Source organism: Podarcis raffonei, chromosome 11, assembly GCF_027172205.1.
Source record: "Podarcis raffonei isolate rPodRaf1 chromosome 11, rPodRaf1.pri, whole genome shotgun sequence".
Taxonomy (NCBI): Eukaryota; Metazoa; Chordata; class Lepidosauria; order Squamata; family Lacertidae; genus Podarcis; species Podarcis raffonei.
The window spans coordinates 54,854,123-54,879,174 of NC_070612.1; the positions used below are offsets into that span (position 1 = coordinate 54,854,123).

At 41.8% G+C, this 25,052-nt stretch overlaps 1 protein-coding gene across 2 annotated transcripts in view; it reads left to right on the forward strand.

The window, feature by feature from the left end:
• Positions 1-25,052, forward strand: part of LOC128423033 (contactin-associated protein-like 4) — a 278,897-nt gene that overhangs the window by 85,447 nt on the left and 168,398 nt on the right. For both annotated transcript variants that reach the window (XM_053407702.1, XM_053407703.1), the window contains exon 3: positions 14,452-14,645. In XM_053407702.1, the coding sequence (XP_053263677.1) occupies positions 14,452-14,645 (194 nt within the window). The remainder of the gene's footprint in view (positions 1-14,451; positions 14,646-25,052) is intronic.

Sequence of the window (25,052 nt, forward strand, 5' to 3'; positions counted from 1 at the left end):
TATAGTTATGCTGGAATCGTAGAACATGAAACTTGCTTCTAAGTCATATATTTAGGATCAAGGTATTAAGACAGAAAATCATAACCCATTCATAAGCACATATTTTTGCAAGACACAAGGAATATGCATTTAATTGTGTGTGCGTGTGTGTGCGCGCACTAGATATAGATATAGATAATAGGAGCCAAATCCAAGGAGTTGAGCTCCTTTTGTCCCCCCCCCATAAAATTTTTGAGGGAGCTGCCCTCCCCTCAAGTTGAGGGGCATTGCCATTCAAATGGTGTGCGTGCACTGTATCATCTGATTGATTATGTGGGGCGTGGCTTACCTGCCCCCCATATTTTATTCAAGTTGGCACCCCTGATATAGAGATAGAGAAACATTATATCTATCATCTATCTATCTATATCATCTATCTATCTATCTATGTATCTATCTATCTAATCTATCTAACATCATCATGTGTATATGCTTACCACCAAGAACTTTGTCCATGTGGGCACTGCTGCACATGCACAAATGCCCAATTCTGCAGGTCAACTGATTGAGCATATAAGTGGCACTGACTCCCGAATGTGATGTGTAATGTTCCACTGACTTGCAATTATCTACATGGCAAAAATGAAGAATGAAGTGCTACTGACCATGTTAATGCAGGGCTTGAAACAATCTTAGCTGAAACTAATTCATAAGCAGTTAAATAAGATTCATAGTCATGGACTGAGTAGCACAAAAAATAAAGGGTTTTTTTTTTTTAAAGTACCTACCATGTAAGTCAAGGGTAGTCAACACAGTGCCAGGGTAGACTTGGTAATGTTATGTAAAATGGCACCCTGTGCGAGGCCAACATTTGATGCCCCCAAATGTCTTTTCTCAATTATGAACTTCTCAACTTTGCGCCTCCTCAGCTCTGCGTCCTTTTGGGGCGGAGCTGCAAAGGTGTATATTGGTTAATTGCACCACCCTAAATCTGGTGCTGGTAGTGCCCTCCAGATGTTGTTGGACTAGAATTCCCATCATCCCTGACCAATGATCTTATTGACTGGATCTGATTGGGCCTACCCCTCCTGTAAGGGATCAACAGTTGCAAATAGTTAGCAAAAAGTCAATAGAATCTACAAATCAATCATAAGGGAAAAAATCAATAACTGTAACTGACTAAGAGAGAGATTCTACTTCATCTTCTTTCTTTTAGTCGTCCTCTTCTTCATCTTCAGTATTAAGAAATATATATGGAGTGATGGGTCTGAATTTGCATCAAAATGAAATCAGATAAAAAACCATCAAAAAGGAAAAGGAAAAAGGAAATCAGTTGGTTAGGGAGTTCAAATTGCAGAAGTTGTTAGAAGGAACTGAAATCTCGAGGGAAACAAGGCTAGCACTCAAGATGGCCTCAAAACACTTGAGCACTGATGTGAAAAATAAAAAGGAATAAAGATGAATGCTATACTCTCTCCCATGCTACCAGTATGACTCATGCTATAGATCTTCTTAGAATGGACCACAATAGAAAGGTGATTAACCAATACAAACCTTTGCTGTTAAAGGTTTTGTTTCTATATTTACTCTTCTAGCCAATTCAATTCCATGGGTGGTATTCAACTTCATTTTGCTCAGAGGAGACTCATTTAAATTAATGAACATTACTATGTTGGGTCCATTAATTTCAATAGGTATACTCTGAGTAAAACTTAGTTGAATAGCGCTCTTAGGGTTCAGTTGTTTGCAAGGTATTATGTTGTTGCAAGGCATAGCCAACAAATAAGACCCTACCAGTTACTAGAGACAGTGTTGGGTTTGGGGTTGTGTTTTTTTGTAATGCATTCACTCCCCCACACTCTCTGTATAACATAGACTTACAGAAGATGATTGAAAAGAGACTATTGAAGATATTAGATGTTTTAGAATGGCTGGCATACATCAATGAAGCTGGACATTTGGACTTAAGAGAAGATGCTTTATTTTAAAAATATTAAGCGCCTACTAGAAGAATAAAGTTTGGCAACTATTTCCCAGGGCCATTGCAGGATCAGCAAAACCTACAAATGGTTTACACTGCTACACTGAGGGCAGAAGATCCTTTTCAATGAAACTATGGGCCAACCTCCACATATCATTAATTGTAAGAATAAATTAAAGTAATACAGTAAATAGCAGCTTTGGGAAAAGCCTGAGCAGCTTAGAAACAATTGGGTGGGCTGGGAAACTCTAATCTTGCCATGGTCCTGGGAAAAGTCTGTTCCTCAAAACTACTATTTGCATTTCAATGAAATTTTCCACTGGTGAAATTGGAGACTTCCAATGAAATTCAAATAGCAGCGTTGGAGAATTGTTCCCCCCCCCCCAGAACCATATCAGGGAGAGAAAGAGTTAAACTCGCCCTTGTTTTGAGGTTACTCTGACTCCTCCAAGGCTGCTCTTTGCACGCACACACCAAAAAGATAGGCATGCATAGCCATTGCATCCACATAATTAACAATATGTCTAATCTCGTGATGACTTTTATTTCCGGTGCTGAAACTGAAAGGAAACAAAGCAAAGAAAATGGGGAGGGAGATTAAATTAGGGGGTTGTTTGTTTTTTGGCTTTGTAAATAGTAATTGGCAATAGTTGCAGAAAATACATACAAGCTGATTCACCTACTATATGGAGAATAATAACAACAATTTAAAAATTATTAAAGATGGCGGATATAGTGTTTTATCTGCACATTTTGCCTCTTTGATTCTGGAAGAATTTCATTTCATCTCAGGGTTACTGTAAAGGACTATATACAGAAACCATGTTAGCAGAATACGGAAATATGTGTTTACAAAAACAGCTTGAACCCTTCAAAGTTTTCTAAGGGTGCAAAGGCTTCTTATCCAGGTGCAGTAAGGGATAAGCTTCAGCTATGAGTATTTTCTGTTAAACGTGATCTTCTGAAGTGGTAATAAGGTTTAGGCACAGCCCATCAATTTTCTTTGTGATCAGAGCCTTTAAGGCATCTCTCTCTCTCCCTCCCTTTCTCTCTCTCTCGCTCTCTCTCTCTCTCACACACCCACACACCCACACACACACACAGAGAGAGCACTATGTAGGAACAAGGTTGGGGGAGAGTAGCTTTGTTTGTTTGTTTGTTTGTTTGTTTGTTTAATTTATTTAATCATTTTTTCAATACAAACAACAACCGCAAAAGACACATACAACAAAAACCATGATAACAATAATAACACAATTTGACAATTCAGATTTGAATACACTGATATACTGATGACTACACCTTTTTTTAACAATATTTTCCCACCTCCTCCCCCTACTTCCCACCACTATCCATCTGCCTTATCGCTTAAATATTCCTTCCAGATTTCTTCATATTTATCCATTCTTATTATGCGTCAACATGCAATTCTTTCATATTTAGATAGTTTGTCCATATTATCAATCCATGTGCTCAATGGAACCTTTTTGCGGCTCTTCCAATTCATTTTTGCTTCTAATATAGCACAGTACATCCATTTTTTTTGACCCCTTGAAATCTCCCACGTTTCCAGAATATAATTTAGAATTAAATTCAATTCCCCTCCAGAATATTTCCTGGTATTGATGTCAGACTGACTGGGCGGTAATTATTTGGGTCCTCTCTTTTCCCCTTTTTGAAAATAGGGACAACATTTGCCCTCCTCCAGTCTGCCGGGACTTCGCCTGTTCTCCAGGAATTCTCAAAGATGACTGCCAGTGGTTCTGAAATCACATCTGCCAGTTCTTTTAATACTCTTGGATGCAGTTCATCTGGCCCTGGAGACTTGAATACATCTAAACTAGCCAAGTATTCTTGTACTATCTCCTTAGTTATTCTGGGCTGTGTTTCCTCTGCTGAATCATTTGCTCCAAATTTTTCAGGTCGGGCATTGTTTTCTTTATCGGAGAAGACTGAGGCAAAGAAGGCATTGAGGAGTTCAGCCCTTTCTGTGTCCCCTGTTTGCATTTCACCATCTTCTCCTCTGAGTGACCCCACTGTTTCTTTGTTCTTCCTTTTGCTACGAACATACCCATAAAAGCCTTTTTTGTTGCTTTTAACCTCTCTAGCAAGCCTGAGTTCATTCTGTGCTTTAGCTTTTCTGACTTTGTGTCTACACGTGCTGGCTATTTGTTTGAATTCCTCTTTGGTGGTTTCCCCCCTTTTCCATTTTTTGTACACATCCTTTTTTAATCTTAACTCAGTTAAAAGTTCTTTAGATAGCCACCCTGGCTTCTTTAGGCACCTTCCATGTTTCCGTCTCATCGGTATTGCCTGAAGTTGTGCTTTTACTATCTCCCTCTTAACAAACTCCCAGCCATCATGAACTCCCTTTCCTTTTAGTATTACTGTCCATGGGATCTCACCCAGCACTTCCCTAAGTTTTATGAAGTCGGCTTCATAAAACTTCTCATATATATATATATATATATATATATATATATATATATATATATCAAAGCTTTCACAAAGACATGACACACATTCAAGTCCTCATGTTTTGAAAATTTAAAGTAGCTGATGCTATCCTTCAAAAGTAGGATAGCTGATGATGCTATCCTTCAAAAGTAGCTGATGCTATCCTTCAGAGGGCCAGCGTGGTGTAGTGGTTAAGAGTGGTAGTCTTGTAATCTGGTGAACTAGGTTCACGTCCCCGCTCCTCCACATGCAGCTGTTAGGTGACCCTGGGCCAGTCACACTTCTACCTCACAGAGTGTTTGTTGTGGGGGAGGAAGGGAAAGGAGATTGTGAGCCGCTTTGAGACTCCTTAAGGGGAGTGAAAGGTGGGATATGAAGTCCAAACTCTTCTTCTTCTTCTTCTTCTACTACTACTACTACTACTTAAGTAAACAGCAGGTAGGGAGGAAGACTGGAAATTGAGCTCTTTATTGGCATAAGGATTTTGGCAAAGAATCAAAGTAAGGCCAGCTTAGTGGGAAAAGAGCAAATAAAAAAGCTGATTGAGAATAAATACATATAATTACAGATAAACAATTTTACTCCTGTGTTTTGGTTCAAAGTAATGTAATCCTTAAATTAAGAAACACTAGGTTTTGGAGAGTCTTAATTTTATACAATGGCTGGATATTTTTCAGTACGGCAGAATACTTATAAGAAACTTTGTGTAGGCAAAGAACTTACAATATTGCATTGATCCAGAAGATGCTAATATTGGGGTGTTTGATTTATTCTTCAATTTAGATACTTGTACATTGATTCTGAATTCTCTACAGGTAAGGATGGGTCACTGTCAGCTTCAGTGCTAGGAAAAGATATCAAACCTCATGACTTTGAATCGTTGATTCACAGGAAGCTTTCCAAGTTTGATTAACATGAAAATCCATGGCCTGTTGCCCAGAGGAACTGTCTTGAGGAGCCCCTGGTCAATATCAGGATGAAAGTTGAAATAAGGTGTTTTTTTGTGTGAAAAGTAACTCTGAGACATTTTCATTTTAGACCTTCTGCCTTGGAATGAGCCGGCGGTTTTGTGACTTGCCCTGAATCTAAAGATTGTCATTTACAGTGGAATGCCAAGAGGTTGAAAATCATTATTGATTTTGCCTCTGCTTCATCATTTGCTTTTGAAATACAATTTCTGATCCCGTATTCCTTCCTGGTACGTTGGTGCTGATGAGACCCAGAAGCAACTTCACGTTTAAAAACTTTTTAAAAGTGACCCTTTTGTCATTTTATTAAGAATTGTTTCATTCAACCTTATTTACTATGTAATGCATGAGGACATTGATTTTTACATATTCAACTCAGTATCTGGAAATGCAAGAAAACAAAAGAAAACACAGCTGACCCCAGCTCAGAAATAGGCTTCCTCCAGACAGGCTCTTTTGATGGTGCCAAATGTCCTGGACAGCTGCTCCATGATACTTATGTTTTATGAACTAGAATAGTTCTAGCTTATTCTGCTTTTGTGAACTGGAATAGTATGGTTATTTGCACCCCAGTCTCCTCCAAACAGTGAGAGTTTTCAGGGTTGCCAGAGCATATCTCAGGTTAGAATGCAGGTCAGTGGAGACTGTGATGTCTTTGTGATATATAGTTTTATTTGCACACATATAGAAGCAAAGCACAAAATGGAAGGGTTCAGAGCAGTAACAGTGCTACAGATCTTGCCCATTCAATAGGGTTCTGGGGGTGGGGGACTAAAAGCAAAGTTCTGAATACAGCACAGAGTCTCTTCCCAGCTCAGACCAAAATGAGACTGGCTCCAGGTCTATTCCACCAGTAACATCACTTCCAACTAGGGGAGAGAGGAAGGCCTGCCCCATTCAGCCAATTCATTTCCAACTACTAGTTTCTGTGGCAACCAGTCAACTGTTCTCTTTAGACATGTGAGGAGTGACTTGACAGACTTAGTTAGAAAGCCATTGACTTAGCAAAGAGACTGGACTGAATGCTGTAGCAGTTTCTTTTTCTATGAATCCCATCTTAGAAACAAAAGCTTGAGGAGGATCCCAGACACCCCAATGCTATGACAGTATTCTTATTACTATTTCCTATGCTTTTGTTTTGTAAAGCCTGTTGTTGCGGGTCACTTTTATTTTCATTTTCAAATAAGCAATTAATATAGATTGAAAATGAATGGATACAATAAAATAACTCACAGAAAAGCATCACAAATGAGAAAATATCATGAAGAAGATGCAATCTACAGCCACAGAATAAGCAATAGAAGCAAGTTGCCATTTCCCCATCTTCTCCATGGCTTAGCACAAGCAATTGATCCTTGCTTCTTTCCATACCATCTTTTTCTGGGAGGGAAACATGGTACTAAAAGATTGGGGGTGCCATATACTGTCTTGTGAGTGCAGGAAAGACCTTTCTGTCCTGCCTCCACACAGTGAGTGCAATTTGCCCATATTCCCCCTCTCAAAAAATAACAAAAATAAAGAAAATAAAGTTGAAAATGTACAGTGGTGCCTCGCAAGATGAAATTAATTCGTTCCGCAAGTTTTTTCTTCTTGCGAGTTTTTTGTCTTGCGAAGCACAGTTTCCCATAGGAATGCATTGAAAATCAATCAATGCGTTCCTATGGAAACCGCATTCAGACCAGCTCCGGAGACAGTCTGTCCCCCGACCTCTTCTGAAGGCTAGGGGGGGGGGCAAGGGCTTTTCTTCCCACCGCCAGCCTTCAGAAGGCTGTTCTGAAGGCTGGCGGTGGGAAGAAAAGCCCTTCTCCCCACCTCCCACCCCGCAAGCTCCGGGGACAGGAGGGCTTTGCTACCGCCCGCCAGCATTTTAAGATCGCCCCGGGACAGCGGAGAAGTCTCCGCTGTCCTGGGAAGGCAGGCGGGGGGGAGCAAAGACTTTTGCCCCCCGCCGGCCTTCAGAAGAGGTCCAGGACCTCTTCTGAAGGCCGGCGGTGGGCAAAAGTCTTTGCCCCCCCCCGCCTGCCTTCAAAAGCCGTCGGGATAGCGGAAAAACGCGCTGCGCTTCTCCACTATCCCGGGAAGGCAGGCGGGGGGGAGCAAAGACTTTTGCCCCCCGACGGCCTTCAGAAGAGGTTCAGGACCTCTTCTGAAGGCCGGCGGGGGGCAAAAGTCTTTGCTCCCGATGGCCAGCATTTTAAAAGCGGTCCGGGATAGCGGGAAAGCGCTTCCCTGCTATCCCGGACCGCTTTTAAAATGCTGTCAGTGGGGAGCAAAGCCTTTCGGCCCCCGCCGGCCTTCCTGGACCTCTTCTGAAGGCCGGAGGGGGGCGAAAGGCTTTACTCCCCACCGCCAGCATTTAAAAGAGGTCCCCGGAGATTTCCCTATGGGCTTTCTTCTTGCGAAGCAAGCCCATAGGGAAATTCGTCTTGCGGAACGACTCAAAAACGGAAAACTCTTTCGTCTTGTGAGTTTTTCGTTTTGCGAGGCGTTCGTCTTGCGAGGCACCACTGTATGCATATCTAATTGTGCAGTCTTCAAAAAGGGATGTGCTATTTCAGCTGTTCCCTAAAAACAGTAGCTTGTTGCTTGTTGTTGTTGTTGTTTAGTCGTTTAGTCGTGTCCGACTCTTCGTGACCCCATGGACCAGAGCACCCCAGGCACTTCTGTCTTCCACTGCCTCCTGCTTGTTGCTATGTGTATGCTAAAAACAGTCAGGGCAACACGGAACAACCTAGTCCTTCCAGTCTCTTCACCTGCCACCAGCCTCTTCCCATGCTTCTCCCCACCTGACATAGGGTTGCCATATTTCAAGAAGTGGAAATCCAGACACAAACAAATTGTTGACCTTTCAGTTATGTTGCCGGGACAAACCGCCACTTTTCATCATTTCCATCATTGAATGAAGGAATGAATCTTTATTTGCGTCAGCCACCATCCATAGCAATAAAACCACAATACAATATACAGACAACAGAAATAAAAAGGCAATTATATAGCATACATTGTAGGGTTTTGAATCAATAGTCAAATAGTGGATTTCTGCATTGGCTCCCAGTACGTTTCCGAGCACAATTCAAAGTGTTGGTGCTGACCTTTAAAGCCCTAAACGGCCTCGGCCCAGTATACCTGAAGGAGCGTCTCCACCCTCATTGCACAGCCAGGACACTGAGGTCCAGCTCCGAGGGCCTTCTGGTGGTTCCCTCATTGTAAGAAGTGAGGTTACAGGGAACCAGGCAGAGGGCCTTCCCGGTAGTGGCACCCACCCTGTGGAAAACCCTCCCATCAGATGTCAAGGAATTAAGCAGCTATCTTATTTTTAAAAGAAGGCAGTGCTGTTTAGGGAAATTTTTAATATTTAATGTTGTATTGTTTTTAACACTCTATTGGGAGACGCCCAGAGTGGCTGGGGAAACTCAGTCAGATGGGCAGGGTATAAATAAATTATTATTATTATTATTATTATTATTATTATTATTATTATTATTATTTCCATCACTGAAATCCCAGTAATATCTGGGGAAATCTAGACATATGGCGATCCTGCCTGACACCCCACTTGCCTGTGCAGAGAGTAGAGCGCTGTGCATTTCCATCTGCTAATTTTTAAATCCCCTAATTTTGCAAGAAATCCCTTTTATGTTTTATTTCCATATATTCAAGATCTCTACTTAGAAAAGAAGCTTACTGGGAGACCTTGGGTCAGTCATTATTTGTTAGTCAAACATCCGGGCTGTGCCTCAAGCTTGTTGACCAAAACTCCTTGAAGGAAACGTAGAATCTAAATATACTAAAATAAATTATACAGTCTTCTCCTTTTAAAACTTGCTTATCAAGGCTATTAAACAGTTGAGAAGTAAATCACAGATGTGTCAGTTACGAACATCTGACCTGGAGCTGTTATTGATGGCTATATGAAAGCTATTCATTGTTTTGACTGTGTTTATTGATTAAACAATTATTTAAGCCTCTACAGATCTTTTATTAATTTCTTTAGTCCTCAGTCACACTGATCTAGCCAATATTCACTGGATGCTGACAGAGGTGACCCCATTTACTAACTGTAGAAGGAGAATTATGATCCCTGGAGCTGTGTCTACCATTGATTGTAGATGTTTCGACCAAGACCCAGAAATAGAGCATCATTTGTGAATCTAGCATCACCAATATGTGTATTATCGGAAATAGTGGGTTGTATTCAAATAACTTTTACTCAGAGTTAGACTCGTTGTAATTAAGGGACCTACATGAGTCATGGTCATTAATTTCAGCTGCTCTGCTCTGAGTAAAAGTTAGTTGAGTGCAACCCTCTGCCAGATACAGAGCACTTACTGTTCGTAACAATTCATGGGAAGAAAAAAGATGAAGCAATTTTTAGTTTAGATTCAGTAAAAACAAACAAACAAACAGTGCAGCTTGCCAGATGGAAAGGTCCTTCCTCTTGTACCATATACCGTATTTTTTCGCTCTAACACGAACCCGACCATAACACGCACATAGTTTTTAGAGGAGGAAAACAAGAAAAAAAATATTCTGAAAGAAACAATGGATGTATGATTTTTGTGGTTCATGCTGTGGCCACAGACATGATATGTGATTTGATGGTGAGTTTGGGGTAGCCCAATGCAAAAACCCTGAGAATCCATGTGGATCCGTGCCTTGTAACCACGTTTTTGCGCCATTGCGGCCCCACGAAACAGTAGGCGCGTGGTTTTTTTTGTGCAGGTTGTAGCCATGGACATGCTATGTGATCTGATGGTGAATTTGGGGTGACCAAGTGCAAAAATTCTAAGGATCCATGTGCTTTTACCTCCCCCCTCCCAGGCAGCCTCCTTTATTTCTAGAGTCCCTTATCTCCCTCCCAATCCCTTGCCGATCAGCTGCTCAGCGGCTTTGTTTCAACACCCCATTCTCTCTTTCTAAAAAAAAAAAAAAAGCACAATCTGCTTTTTGCCTCTGGGCAATTCGGCTCCAGGGAGCACGCATTCACTCCATAAGATGCACAGATTTCCCCTTACTTTTTAGGAGGAAAAAGGTGTGTCTTATGGAGCGAAAAATACGGTATGTGATTTTAGTGCTTCTCCCAATTCATCAGAGCCATTTTGGGGGGTACCGGGGGTGAAGGGAGGAGGGGGGGAAAGTCCCATTGCATAAGCTTCATGGAAGGCTTTCACTGATGGGACTTGTTCCCCAAGTGTATTGTGGCACTTGAAAGATTAACAGATTTATCACAGCATAAGTTTGCATGAACCAGTCTACTTTGATCAATTTGCCGTTACTTTCCTGGAGCAAATTATTATTAGTAATAATAATAAAATTTGTACACCCGGGGCCGTCTTTAGCATATGTGGCGTGGGGGTGCAAAAAACTGTCCAGCGCCCCCAATTTTTGGGAGGCGCGCAGGCCAAAATTGTTGAACTTTTTTTAGGGGGGCAGCTCAGAGCTGTTAAGCTTTGGGAGGGGACACGCAACTCTCTCCCATGCCACTGTGGGAGGAGAGCATTTCCCACAGAGGCTTGGGAGGGAAGCTGCGCACCTCGTGTAAGCAGCGTGTGTGTGCTGGGCGGGCCTCTTGATGGCCAATCCGAGGCATGCAGGAGGGCCACCCCAGCGCCTGCAGCAGAGAAGCCTGTGGTGCTTCAACGGGCTCGGCTCAGCAGCGGATGTCGACTGGCCTGGCTCTTCAATCCCCAGACTCCAAATCTTGACCCCGGACTCTTGGCCTGGTGCCCCTGAGAACCTGGTGCCCGGGTGCCCCGCACCCCTTGCACCTATGGGTAAGCTGGCCATGTGTACACCACCCTATACCGGCAGGTCTCAGGGCAGGTGACAAGATAAAATCACAATATAATATAAAAACACAAAATGTATAATATAAAATGCACAATATAAAAACACAAAATGCATAATAAAAACAAAAACAACAACAACCTGATAATCCCCTCTCCCCAACACATTTCGAATGGGCATCAGATGTCAATCAGCCAAAGGCTTGGTTAAAGAGGAAAGTTTTTGCATGGATCCTTAAATAATAAATAATAATAATAAATTTTATTTATATCCCGCCCTCCCCAGCCGAAGCCGGGCTCAGGGCGGCTAACAACAATAAAACAATACAAAAGTGTTTTAAGGTGTATATGTATTCTGTTGTGATAGAAGAGATTTGGCTCTGAAGAACATTATGCTGCCATTAAGTCTGTATTTAAGGCTGCAATCCTATGCACGATTACCTGGGAGTAACTCAGCAGGACTTACATTCGAGTAGACATATACAGGCTTGCACCGCACATCTTTAACTGCAAGACAGTGAGACAGTGCAGTCAGCTTGCAACTTGAAAGAAGGACCTTCTTCTTTTTATTTGAATGCATATTATGCAAATGTGCTCCTTGCAGACTCTATGTGAATTATGCTCCTTTGATGTAAAAGGGAGGAGCACGCTCAAGGGGAATGTAGGCCAAATGAAGTGATTACTTCTGCCTTAGAAAGAGAGATAAATGTGTGGCATATTTTAGAGATGAAGTATCTCGAAGAGCTCCAATACTTCAGAAACCGAATACTTTACCTGAACTAAGTTGTCATAGTCCTTCACCTTTAAATGGCTTTCCCTCTTTTAAATAGCTCTCACCTTTAAAAAGCATCTAAAAGCAATTCTGGTACCTCATCAGAGGCAAAGGGTGCTTGGGAAGAGCTGCTTCATGACATTTTGGTTTTTTTGCAAAGAGGGGATATCTCTTCACTTATTTAATGTTATCCTCCATGTGTAAACTTCATTACAATTGCTTACAAAAATATACGGTTACCTCCAAGTATAAGCTCAGGATATTTTTTAAACATACGTTGAGATGTGACTTATTGTTTTTACATGGACATTATTCCAGATCTATCTCCAGGCAAATGTCTGATCTTTTTAGATACGATGTTGCCTATTATGATCACAATGGAGTAACTGCAGTGGTAGCTGGGGTTAAGAACTTAATTCGTTATGGAGGTCCGTTCTTAACCCGAAACCGTTCTTAACCTGAGGCGCACTTTCGCTAATGGTGCCTCCCGCTGCCGCCGCACTTCCAGCACATGATTTCCATTCTCATCCTGGGGGAAAGTTCGCAACCCGGAGCAACTACCGGTATTTCTGGGTTAGCGGAGTTCGTAACCCGAAGCATTTGTAACCCAAAGTGTTTGTAACCCGAGGTACCACTGTAAATAAATGTGTTAGAGTCTTTGCAGCTGTGTGTTGCTTTGCGGGGATAGGGTGGGGGGCATTTAAAGCTTACACTGCAATCTGAAGAACCCTGGGAGAGCAAGTTGAGGACCTTGAACCTAACTCAGTCATCATTGGCCATGTGCTCCCATTTCTAATCAGGCTGTCACATTATGCACCAACCTGAGATTCCAGACCAAGCCAAGGACAGCCCCAAACAGAGCACAATGCAGTAATCCAGTCATGAAGTTGCCAGTGCATGAACTATGGAGGTCACGCTACAATGGCCAATTTCAAACCACTGTTTATGAAACTGAAAACACTAAACTATAGTCAATCTAAAACAGAAATAGAAGCTTCCGTTCTTCTTGCAGCCATGGTGGGGAACGGTAAAGAAGCCGGAGTCTGCAAGCTCGGGGCTCAATGTAGCTTGTTCTCATAATGATAAACAATGGCTTATTGTTATATCTGAGCGCAGCTGTTAGGTTTGTCAGTCGGCAGAACTAATATTCCTGACTTGGCAGAGAAATCAACTTCCATTTCAGTCCCGTGAAGCTCCAGGGGAAAACAACAAAGCGAACTCCCAGCAATGTACAGTGGCTTTGCTTTATTTGAATCCATTCAAAAATGTTTCTCCTTAAAGCAAATGAGAAGCAAGGGGGTAGTTTGGGTTTAAATGAGCAGTACAACAGGGTTCATTCTCATGGGGGGGGGCAGAATACTTTTAAGTCAGAGCTTCTTTGACAAACTTTTAAGAATAGCTGGTCTAGCCTTGCCTAGGTACAATGTTCAAAATACTGTTTTTCTGACCTTCTGGCAATCCATTACAGTGGTACCTTGGTTTGCATACGTCTCGGTTTGCATACATTTTGGATTACAAACATGTCAAACCCGGAAGTGTATGTCCCGGTTTGCAACCTTCTTTTGGATTACAACCCTTTTTTTTGGGGGGGGGGGTTATGAACAAATTTTTTTTGGAGGCCCCATTTGCAAAAGCGTGCCTTGGGTTACAAACTTTTTTGGTTTACAAATGGACCTACGGAACGGATTATGTGGTACCTCGGATTAAGAATTTAATTCGTTCCGGAAGTCCGTTCTTAACCTGAGGTACCACTTTAGCTAATGGGGTCTCGTCCTGAAGTAAAGTTCTTAACCCGAGGTACTATTTCTGGGTTAGCGGAGTCTGTAACCTGAAGCGTCTGTAACCCGAGGTACCACTGTATAAGCTAAAAGGTAAATGACCCCTGGAGGGTTAAGTCCAGTCAAAGGCGACTGTGGGGTTGTGATGCTCATCTCGCTTTTAGTCCTGCCACCTGCTAGGTTGGCAGGAGCTGGGACAGAGCAACAGGAGCTCACCCTGTCACAGGGATTCGAACCGCCAACCTTCTGATCAGCAAGCCCAAGAGGCTCAGTGGTTTAGACTACAGTGCTACCCATGTCCCTTATATTACATTTTTATGGAGATAGGTTTCTGTATATATACAAGTTTCAATCAGCAGTTCAGTTTTGTGTCAACTACAGTTTTCCTTGAGGTTTTGTGTATATGTAATCCTCACAGAACTGTAACCCAATGGTTGCCATTAATTTGATTCTGAATTGATTTTAGAATGGATTGATTTTAGAATGTATTTCAATTAATTGATTGTGATTTTATGTAAACTGTGTTACTTTTACTGTTGTTAGCCACTCTGAGCCCGGCTTCAGCTGGGGAGGGCAGGATATAAATAAATTATTATTATTATTATTATTATTATTATTATTATTATTATTATTATTAATTATGCAAGTAGATAGATATAAAATTTTCCATTCTTCCATTCTGAACTAATTTTTCCTTCCAATATTTTCCCTGTTCTATTTACCACTAAAGGTGCTGGTGGCTGGACTCCACTCATATCAAATAAATATCAATGGCTGCAGATTGATCTTGGCGAGAGAACTGAAATTACCGCAGTGGCTACCCAAGGTGGATACGGGAGTTCCGACTGGGTAACAATCTACCTCCTGATGTTTAGTGACAGTGGAAGGAACTGGAAGCAATATCGCCAAGAGGAAAGCATTTGGGTATGTTCTGTTAGTGACAAGCACCACAATGTTTTCAGTATGGTAATCACATTTGCGTGCATTTCTGCACCATTTTTCATCAGGCTAATTTACATAGGAAGTTTGAAATTTCTGAGTAAACAGAGGTGAATCTCCCTCTGTAAGATATAGATTGGATAGAGTTCTACCTTTTGTTCATTTAACAAATATTTTATTTCCCCTGGGAAATATGTAAGGTTTATATCGCTATTTGTACTCCCCCCCCCCCATTTTTTAACTTGTTGTGATTTGGAAAGAAGGAAAATAACTGTACTGTTTTCTCACAGGGCCTATATTGGGTGTGTAGTGAATTTAGTCTAAAACATTAGAAAATAAATATAAATCTTGATGTTTTCGAAACTCAGAGGCAAAGTTCAGTAAAACTAGATTTATACAACATTGCCCAATGAACTATGTGGATGCCTATAACAACAGATATGATTTTGTGCTTGCAGCACACAATATATAAAATATAAATAAAGCTTTATCTACATTATTGCTGGAATCCTATATACTTCTCTTGAAGTAATTCCCATTTTACTCAGTGGGGCTTAGTTCTGAGTAGACACATTTAGGAATGTGACGTAAGCCAAGGACTCCAAGAAAACATTATCTGAACCCCATTTATTCGGTCCACTTTTCACAGTGAACTAAGCCAATTTGATGTTCCGGAACTTGCTGATCAGAATGCAACTACCAGTCAAATTCTGCACTTCTTTAGTTTTTGTGATGCAGTTTTGGTCTGAAAAAGGAGGCACAAAAATATGTATTTTAGATAAAATGTACACACATATTGTTGTGGATTTTTTTAAAGGGGATGCACCGAGCAATGTGTATATTACAGCAAAACTGCACACGATTTACATGCATTCTTTTGGAAAGTGGCGCAATAGAAGTTAATTCAATAGCTTCTGATGCACATGGCCTTGCTACCTGAACATGGCACACAGAGGGTTCATTGAAGCGACATTGTTCTCTGTCCTGTATGAAGGATGTAAGGTCATAGTTATGTTGTGAATCATATTATGCAAGCAATATCTTTCTCTGGATAGCATATGTATTTTGGATAAAACAATTATCTTTTATGTAGACATTATTAAAATGAAATAATTATTTGAGTGTCATTAAAACAGAAACTTCTGCATTCAATACTGAGTTCATTCTAGGATTCATTACCCTCTTATTCTAAGTGGATATAACATGTTTTTTAGAGAATAATTGGGAACATATTTGATGTCAAGACAGAATTTCTGTTTTGCTATATTTTATTAACAGGGCCCCATTGAAACATTTGTCAGAGGTAGTTTTTTCTACCAATCTGGGCTGAATTTCTCTATCATTTGTAATTGTCCTTCGCAGCATCACACCTAACCATTCCCTCAACTATTATTCATGGTAATGGAAAATGATTTGCCAATCTATAATTCTTGAGACCAGCCTTTCTTTCTTTTCAGTCTAAATACTTTTGACCAGCCTCCAATTTTCTGGTGCAACAGCTGTACTTAATGATAAAAATTGCATATTTTTGTAAAAGACTTTGCCCTTCTAAAGGGGATTCATTTAATCTTTGCAAGAGATTAACTCAGCTCAAATTAACTTTATATGTTTTCCCCCTGTTAATTCCGTTAAAGAGGTATTGATTATGAACAGTGGAGAATATTCTCCTGAATTCGGCATCCAATAATATGAGCTGCAGGGTCTTACTGTTGGAATGGGGACAGGGCTGGTTTTGACTGTTGGCACTCTATCCTGGCCTTAGCTTTTCACTGATGTAGGAACAGCTATTGCTTTCTCCTTACTTTCCTGAGGGCCAGTTGCTGTGGTCAGGTAAAGGTAAAGGGACCCCTGACCATTAGGTCCAGTCGTGACCGACTCTGGGGTTGCGGCGCTCATCTCGCTTTATTGGCCGAGGGAGCCAGCGTACAGCTTCCGGGTCACGTGGCCAGCATGACTAAGCTGCTTCTGGCAAAGCAGAGCAGCGCACAGAAACACCGTTTACCTTCCCGCTGGAGTGGTACCTATTTATCTACTTGCACTTTGACGTGCTTTCGAACTGCTAGGTGGGCAGGAGCTGGGACCGAGCAACGGGAGCTCACCCCATCGCGGGGATTCGAACCGCTGACCTTCTGATCGGCAAGTCCTAGGCTCTGTGGTTTAACCCACAGTGCCACCTGCATCCCTTAGTTGCTGTGGTACCCAGATGCAAAGGAGGAGAGGGCCCTACACCTTTAATTGTTCTAGAAGATGAAATTTCAGCAGGTGTAGTTTATATAACAACTTCCTCCTTCCACCTTATCAGTTTCCTTCAAACCTCCTTTAAAGGCTTCCTAAGAATCTTTTGGAGCTATTCATTCCTTATCGCAGATGAATGTGCTAGTTGTCCGATTAGCCAGATAAAGCCAGATGTACCTTTGATTTTAGTCGTTGCCGGTTTCCTACAGCAGCACAAATCGCTGCACAAATTACTATAGTTAAAAGCTATCAGTATAGCTGAACTATTGTTCTTTTACAGCTTCTTATTACAGTGGTACCTTGATTCTCAAACTTAATCCGTTATGGAAGTCCGTTCCAAAACCAAAGCGTTCCAAAACCAAGGCGCGCTTTCCCATAGAAAGTAATGCAAAATGGATTAATCCCTTCCAGACTTTTAAAAACAACCCCTAAAACAGCAATTTAACATGAATTTTACTATCTAACGAGAGCATTGATCCATAAAATGAAAGCAATAAACAATGTACTGCAGTCACACAATCAATCAATCAATCAATCAGTAGCTGAACTGGATTCCACAGTCACAAAAACAAACCAAAAGGAGTCACAAAAACACAAAATAAATAGCAAAAACAGACAGACCTCAGCGTAACACTCAAAATGGAAGTGTACACTCAAATCGGAAGCGTAACACTCAAAACAGAAGTGTGGCACTCAAATTGGAAGCTTAACACTCAAAATGGAGCACGCTCGGCTTCCAAAAGAAGTTCACAAACCGGAACACTTGGGGGGTTTGCCATGTTTGGGTTCCAAGTTGTTTGAGTACCAAGGCGTTTGAGAACCAAAGTACCAGTGTACTATCTTCGTTTTGTGGTTCTGTTGAAAAACTATTGCCAGAAGTCAGTCTGTGTGTATATAGCATAGCATACAACCCACCAAGAATTCCTCCTTGGAATAATTGAGATCTTGAAAGAGCACACACATAACATACTTCTCAATATTTTGTTACCCTGTTTCCCTCCCGCTGACACAATTTGAGAAACATTTGCACTTTCTTGTTTGTAATGCTAGGGCATGTTGCTCTCCAGGTTATTTTGAGCCACTTCAGTGTAATTTAAGGGAGTGTGGGATGGACCAGTCTGTGTTCACCAGCATTACGTACATTCTGTGGAATTAAATTGCATTTCTAATACTTCCAACAGAGCATATTATTTGTTTGTTGTTTGTCTTCTTCCAGTTATACCTATAAAATTCATTTTTATTAGTAGTTTTATTTTATTTTTTTATTTTGAAAGAAATTTATTAAATTTTCCAATTTTTTATACAAACAAAAAAACAGACAAAAAGATTAAACAAAAAACATACTTTTCAATAACAAATTTCATACTTTTCAATAACAAATTTCTCTGACCTCCTCATACCTCCCCTTCTTGTATTCCATTTAAGATTATTTGTTCAGCAAATCCTTAACTTAAAGCATTACAGCTTATAATATCACCTTATTTTCTATCCAAGCCCTTTTTTCTATAATATCACCTTATTTTCTATCCAAACCCTTTTTTTCCCTTCCATGTTTCTTTATATCATTACAGCTAGAAACCACTCAATTTCAATCCAACACCATTCAGCATTCCTTAATTTTACAATATTTCTGTAAGTAGTCCTTAAATTTTTTCCAATCTTCTTCTGCCGACTCTTCTCCCTGGTCACGGATTCTGCTCGTCATTTCTGCCAATCCCATACAGTCAATCAGTTTCATCTGCCATTCTTCCAGAGTGGGTAAATCTTGCATCTTCCAATACTTTGCGATGAGTATTCTTGCTGCTGTTGTAGCATACATGAAAAAAGTTCTATCCTTCTTTGGCACCACTTGGCCGGCCATGCCCAAGAGAAAGGCCTCTGGTTTCTTCAAGAAGGTATATTTAAATACCTTTTTCAATTCATTATATATCATTTCCCAGAAAGCCTTAATCCTGGGACACGTCCACCAAAGGTGAAAGAATGTACCTTCATTTTCCTTACATTTCCAACATTTATTGTCGGGCAAATGGTAGATTTTTGCGAGCTTGACTGGGGTCATGTACCACCTGTATATCATTTTCATAATATTCTCTCTTAAGGCATTACATGCCGTGAATTTAATCCCGGTGGTCCACAACTGTTCCCAGTAGTCTATTAGTAGTTTTATACTCTACATTTTCTTACATATAAAATTTTAAATCCTGGATGAGTTAAAATATTTTTAATTCTTTTCTGCTCTCCCTCTCAGTGCCTTGGCCTCTTTATCATTCTGTTCTGTCTCTAAAATGTTGTCATGTCAGGGACTTGGCAGAGGAGGAATGGTGGAGACTGCCTCCCCATCCTGACCCTTCCAGAGAGGAGGGAGAGGAAGACAGTATAGATTTACAACAGGGGTTTGCAGGAGGTCACAGTTCAGAGGCAGATGAGGGGGAAACATGGGAAATAGGGAGAGGAGGAGGCAGAGCTGGAGTGGCAGCTAGCTGACCCAGTGTCTTTAGAAAACATCCCTGGCCCTCCATCTCCCAGAACCCGGCGAGCCTTAAAAGTAGGAGAGCAAAGAGGTCAAAGACAGAGGGCACATAGCAGCACCCGTAGAAGTGATGAATTCGGAAGTGGAAGAGAAGGGGGGTGGAAATTCACTCGAGACAACGCCATTATCCAAGAGGCTGGGTTCTGTAGCCTCTCTCTGTAATATTGAAATAAAAAAGGATGGTAAGAAACTTTTCCTTGTCTTTATACTTCCTGGGCAACCAGCTGGGAGCCGCTGACAGCATCCTGACATGTAACATGCTGTAACACTGGCTTCTTGCATTGTATAGCTATACTGCTCAGCAGCCCCAACTGCCAGCTAGTTTGGGCACTGGCTGAGGGCCCCATAACAGCTCAACCTGCCAGCAACTCACTCACCACTGAGTCTTCCAGTGTGGTGTAGTGGTTAAGAGCGGTAGACTCGTAATCTGGGGAACCGGTTTCGCTTCCCCGCTCCTCCACATGCAGCTTCTGGGTGACCTTGAGCTAGTCACACTTCTTTGAAGTCTCTCAGCCTCACTCACCTCACAGAGTGTTTGTTGTGGGGGAGGAAGGGAAAGGAGAATGTTAGCTGCTTTGAGGCTCCTTCGGGTAGTGACAAAGCGGGATATGAAATCCAAACTCATCTTCCTTCAACACCATTGGCCCTTTATCTGCATGCTCCTACCGCTTGACACCTCCCTTTTGTCCTACCTGGAATCTAGTTTCTGAGAAATAATTTAGTCTTCTCAGGCATTCTGGACAAGGTGCCCTGGAGAAACTCCTATCGCAGTTTCCTGTAACAGCTCTAAATGTGTTTTAGATTTATTTCTTGAGAGCTTTTAAATTTAAAAAGTTTGGCCACTTCTCCCAGAATGCTTGACTCAGAAGGACCCCATTTCTCGGATGAACCTCATTGACCCTTTCTCACAGAAGCAGGAGATAGAGTAGCTGCTATTGTAGTAGTGAAGAATGAAAAGAGAGGGGCTGAAAGGGAGAGCAAACGAAGTGGGTTGTTGGGGCAAGAGATCAGGACTACGTGGTACTGTTGCTACAAAGAGAAGGATGGGCAATAGGAGGGGTTTCAGTCGGGGAGGACAGCTATGGGGACATCAGTACATACCCTCCAACATTTCTCCAATGAAAATAGGGACGTCCCATTCTATAATGATAATTTTACTATTTATACCCTACACATTTGACTGGGTTGCCCAAGCCACTTGGGGTTGTTTCCAACATATATAAAAACATAATAAAACATCAAACATTTTAAAAACTTTCCTATACAGGATTGCCTTCAGATGCCTCAGGGGTCAGATAATTCCATACCCTCCAACATTTCTCTAATGAAAATAGGAATGTCCTAAGGAAAAGCGGGACATTCCGGGAGCAAATCAGAAAACGGGACGGCTTCTCTAAATCAGGGACGTTGCTAGAAAATAGGGACACTTGGAGGGTCTGTCACTACTGTGTTGGGCCCATGAGCTGAACAGTGCTGAGGGCCTCCTGAACTCTGGTGCCAGCCCTGCTCTACAGATTTTGTAATCTGCTCCCATAAGCAATATTATGCACACAATCCGGCCACAGTTAAGCATTTTTAAAGATTCATTGATCTTGGTTGGTGCTCAGATATTTGCCCTGACTTGGAGGGGGGGGGTAGTATCCATTATTTTTGTCATACTCTTGTCTTTGGTCATACAGCTCTTGTGCAATTATTTAGAATAATTCAGTTACTCTAAAAGCTGTTGTCCAAATTCAAGATAAACTGAAGGAAAAGCAGACTATAATACTCACATTTTCATAAAATGCAACATAATTTACCATAGTTTAAAAGGCCGGCTTCCTGCCACCGTCCTCCAACCAGTTACCTTGCTCAAAGAATAATTTATAAAATAAATAAATGAAAATTTAATCAAGATTAAGTGGTTTAAGGATCGAAGACACTGTACATTTTTCAGAAAGTTCAGTCATTTAAGTTATATCCCAAAAAAGTTTACATGGATCATTCTTAAAGAAATACCAGATATAAGAAGGCATGGATGATGATGCATTGACTTAATCTCAGCGTAAAGACCAAGGCAATTTATATTCAGCACAATGTGTGCCAGTCAGGGAATTGAGACTTAAACAACAAAGGCTATAATGTGCATCTAAGTCCATCTTGTTCCAGAGTTTATTTGTAGCTGATGCTTTATAGGAATTAAAAGTTCACAGATCAAACATATCAATGTATTCTTTTTCACCACAATTGCACTGCTGCCAAGGTGATAAGGAGCAGTGGGAATGAAATCTGCCTCTTGGAGAACAGTGAGGTCAATGTAATAGTTGAGCGTGTTGAGTATTTTGCAAATAGGTTTAAAGGCCGCGACCTGAGGCTAAGGATATTACGCCTCTGCAAGGACTCATTTTGCTGCTCATTTCATTTTGATTTTGGTGATAATCATTTATCAGCAAACCACTGTAACAATCACAGAAATGGTTTCTAACACTCCCAGTTCTCAAGCGTTGGTTGATGTGCTACCTCTTCTCGAGTCTCATATTGCTGAAACTCATCTTGCACCCCCACCAATAGCATACTCTCTTTGACAAATAGCAATGATTCTGAAATCAAACGTACATCTTGCAAGTGCAAGTCCCAAGTTCATTCCCCAGCAGATCCAGACAGAGATGAAAAAAGTCTCCTGTCTACCAGCTCCATCTGGGATGCAGGCAGAGACCCTACCTGCCCGCGGACTGTCTTACCAGAGTGGTGCATGCTCTGGTTATCTCCTGCTTGGACTACTGCACTGCGCTCTAGGTGGGGCTACCTTTGAAGGTGACCCGGAAACTACAACTAATCCAGAATGTGGCAGCTAGACTGGTGACTGGGAGTGGCCGCCAAGACAGGTCCTGAAAGACCTACACTGGCTCCCAGTATGTTTCCGAGCACAATTCAAAGTGTTGAATTGGCCTCGGCTCAGTATACCTGAAGGAGCGTCTCCACCCCCATCGTTCAGCCCGGACACTGAGGTCCAGCTCCAAGGGCCTTCTGGCAGTTCCCTCACTGCGAGAAGTGAAGTTACAGGGAACCGAGCAGAGGACCTTCTTGGTAGTGGCACCCGCCCTGTGGAACACCCTCCCACCAGATGTCAAGGAAATAAACTACTACCTGACTTTTAGAAGACACCTGAAGGCTTAATATTTGATGAATTATTGTATTTTAATATTTTGCTGCCCAGAGTGACTGGGGAAACCCAGCCAGATGGGCCGGGTATAAATTTATTTATTTATTTATTACATGACAAATTATTATTATTATTTTGACAAAAGAAACAAAGGTAAAAAATGCTTTAATTTACAAGTATGCCGTGTGATGTTTTAGAACAAAATATCTAATATTGTTCTAATAATGTTAAAGAGGTTAATGTAGATCCAGCCCTAGTCAGCACAGGCTGGTGAAGGCTATTCCTATGAGTTAAACTATTTCTTATGTTTTTTTGTGAATTTACAGAATAATAATGCATATATAGCGTTCAGTGATTTGTATATAAAAGGTAAAGGTACCCCTGCCCGTACGGGCCAGTCTTGACAGACTCTAGGGTTGTGCGCCCATCTCACTCAAGAGGCCGGGGGCCAGCGCTGTCCGGAGACACTTCCGGGTCACGTGGCCAGCGTGACATCGCTGCTCTGGCGAGCCAGAGCCGCACACGGAAACACCGTTTACCTTCCCGCTAGTAAGCGGTCCCTATTTATCTACTTGCACCCGGGGGTGCTTTCGAACTGCTAGGTTGGCAGGCGCTGGGACCGAGCAACGGGAGCGCAGCCCGCCGCGGGGATTCAAACCGCCGACCTTTCGATCGGCAAGCCCTAGGCGCTGAGGCTTTTACCCACAGCGCCACCCGCGTCCTGTGATTTGTATATATTATCTCATTAATCCTAACAATTATGTAGCATGGTATCCATATGCTGCTTTTCCCCTAGGTGCATTCCAGGATACCAATATGAGAGATTCTCTGTCTTACGCACGTTTACCTAACTTTTAGAATGTGCAGAAATAATTATCTACAGCTACAAGGAAGGCACGAAGCACAAGGTGCACTATCATAGCAGAAATGAGATTTGAGCAGTGTCAAGCTGTTTATCTCCAAAGAGCAGTTCCCAAGCTGTGGGAACTTATTCCTGGGAATGTGCCCCTGTCAACAATTAGCAACACAGTATATTATCGCAGTGCAGACTGACCCAGATTTCTAATCTGACAGCCCCCAAATCTCAGCTTGTCGGCTGTGATGCATCATCCATTTTGAAATAGCTTGCTGAGATTTCGGGAGGCTGGGCCATACCCCATGTGAAGTAATTGAATTTACAAGCAGTAATTTAAAGAATCCATATTTCAAGAAATTCAGCCGTCTGCTGTCACTCAGAAAGTCAGTCAAGTTGGAGAGGCAGTGTGGCACAGTGAATTGTATGTTGGACCTGGAGGAGACCTGGGGAGGAAATCAATCATACAATGCTAAGAGGATAACTCCCATCAGAATCAGCATTTCTGCTTGCCTGATGGAATTGTATGCCTCCCTCCCCACTTGTTATGTACTGAGTTGAATAGGATCCAAAATGCAGCAATCTGATTGGTCCTAGAACAATAGGATTCAGAATGCAGCAGTCTGATTGGTCCTAGAACAATAGGATTCGGAATGCAGCAGTCTGATTGATCCTAGAACAATGCAGCAGTATGATTGGTCCACAGGAGCCACCCAATCCAGCTCCAGGTGGAAGTGAATCCACAACCTGATTTGCCTACAGGAGAATCCCGGAATTAGCCAATCACATGCAGCCCATTGTGTAAATAATGTATATAAAGCAGACATTCTGGGGGAGCTTCCATTCCTCCTCACCACTATGAGCTGAATAAAGAGCATGAAATCCACTCTCGACTCCGAGTATATTTCACCACCCCAGTATTCTGGGGGTTCTCTGAACCCCCCCCCCAGAACCAATTTGGCAGTGGACTCCGGGGGAAAGCCCCACTGCACTAGCAGAAATTCTTGTGCAAGCTTCTGCTAGCAGGACTAGTTATCTGCAACTGGCCCTTGGCTTCCAATCTTCAGGCTCCCATGAAACTCAAGTTGAACTAGCTATTATATCTCAGCCTATGTTCTGGTTTGGAAAGGGGCAGTTGCAAATCTCCATAGTTGTATATCCTTGCCTTTAAGGCATACAGTGGTACCTTGGTTTAAGAACAGCTTAGTTTATGAAGACAGGAGTGCCTGGCATGCTCTGGTCCATGGGGTCACGAGGAGTCGGACACAACTAAACAACAACAACAACAACAACAAAGTTTATGAACAACTTGGATTAAGAACCTGCAAACCCAGAAGTAGGTGTTTTGGTTTGTGAACTTTGCCTTGGAAGCAGAACATGTTCCGCTTCCTGTTGAGTGTGTTCCATTTGTAAATTGAGTCCCCCGCTGCTATGGCAAAGCACACATTGGTTTCAGAATGCTTTGGTTTAAGAACGGACTTCCAGAACGGATTAAGTTCATAAACCAAGGTACCACTGTATTCCAAAGGCTTTAAATGTGAATATTAAATAGTTCCCTTTCCCTGAAGCCCAGACGTATAGGATGTTTTAACTCTTACTAGTCCCTGCTTGAGCACATGGTAGACAGTGACT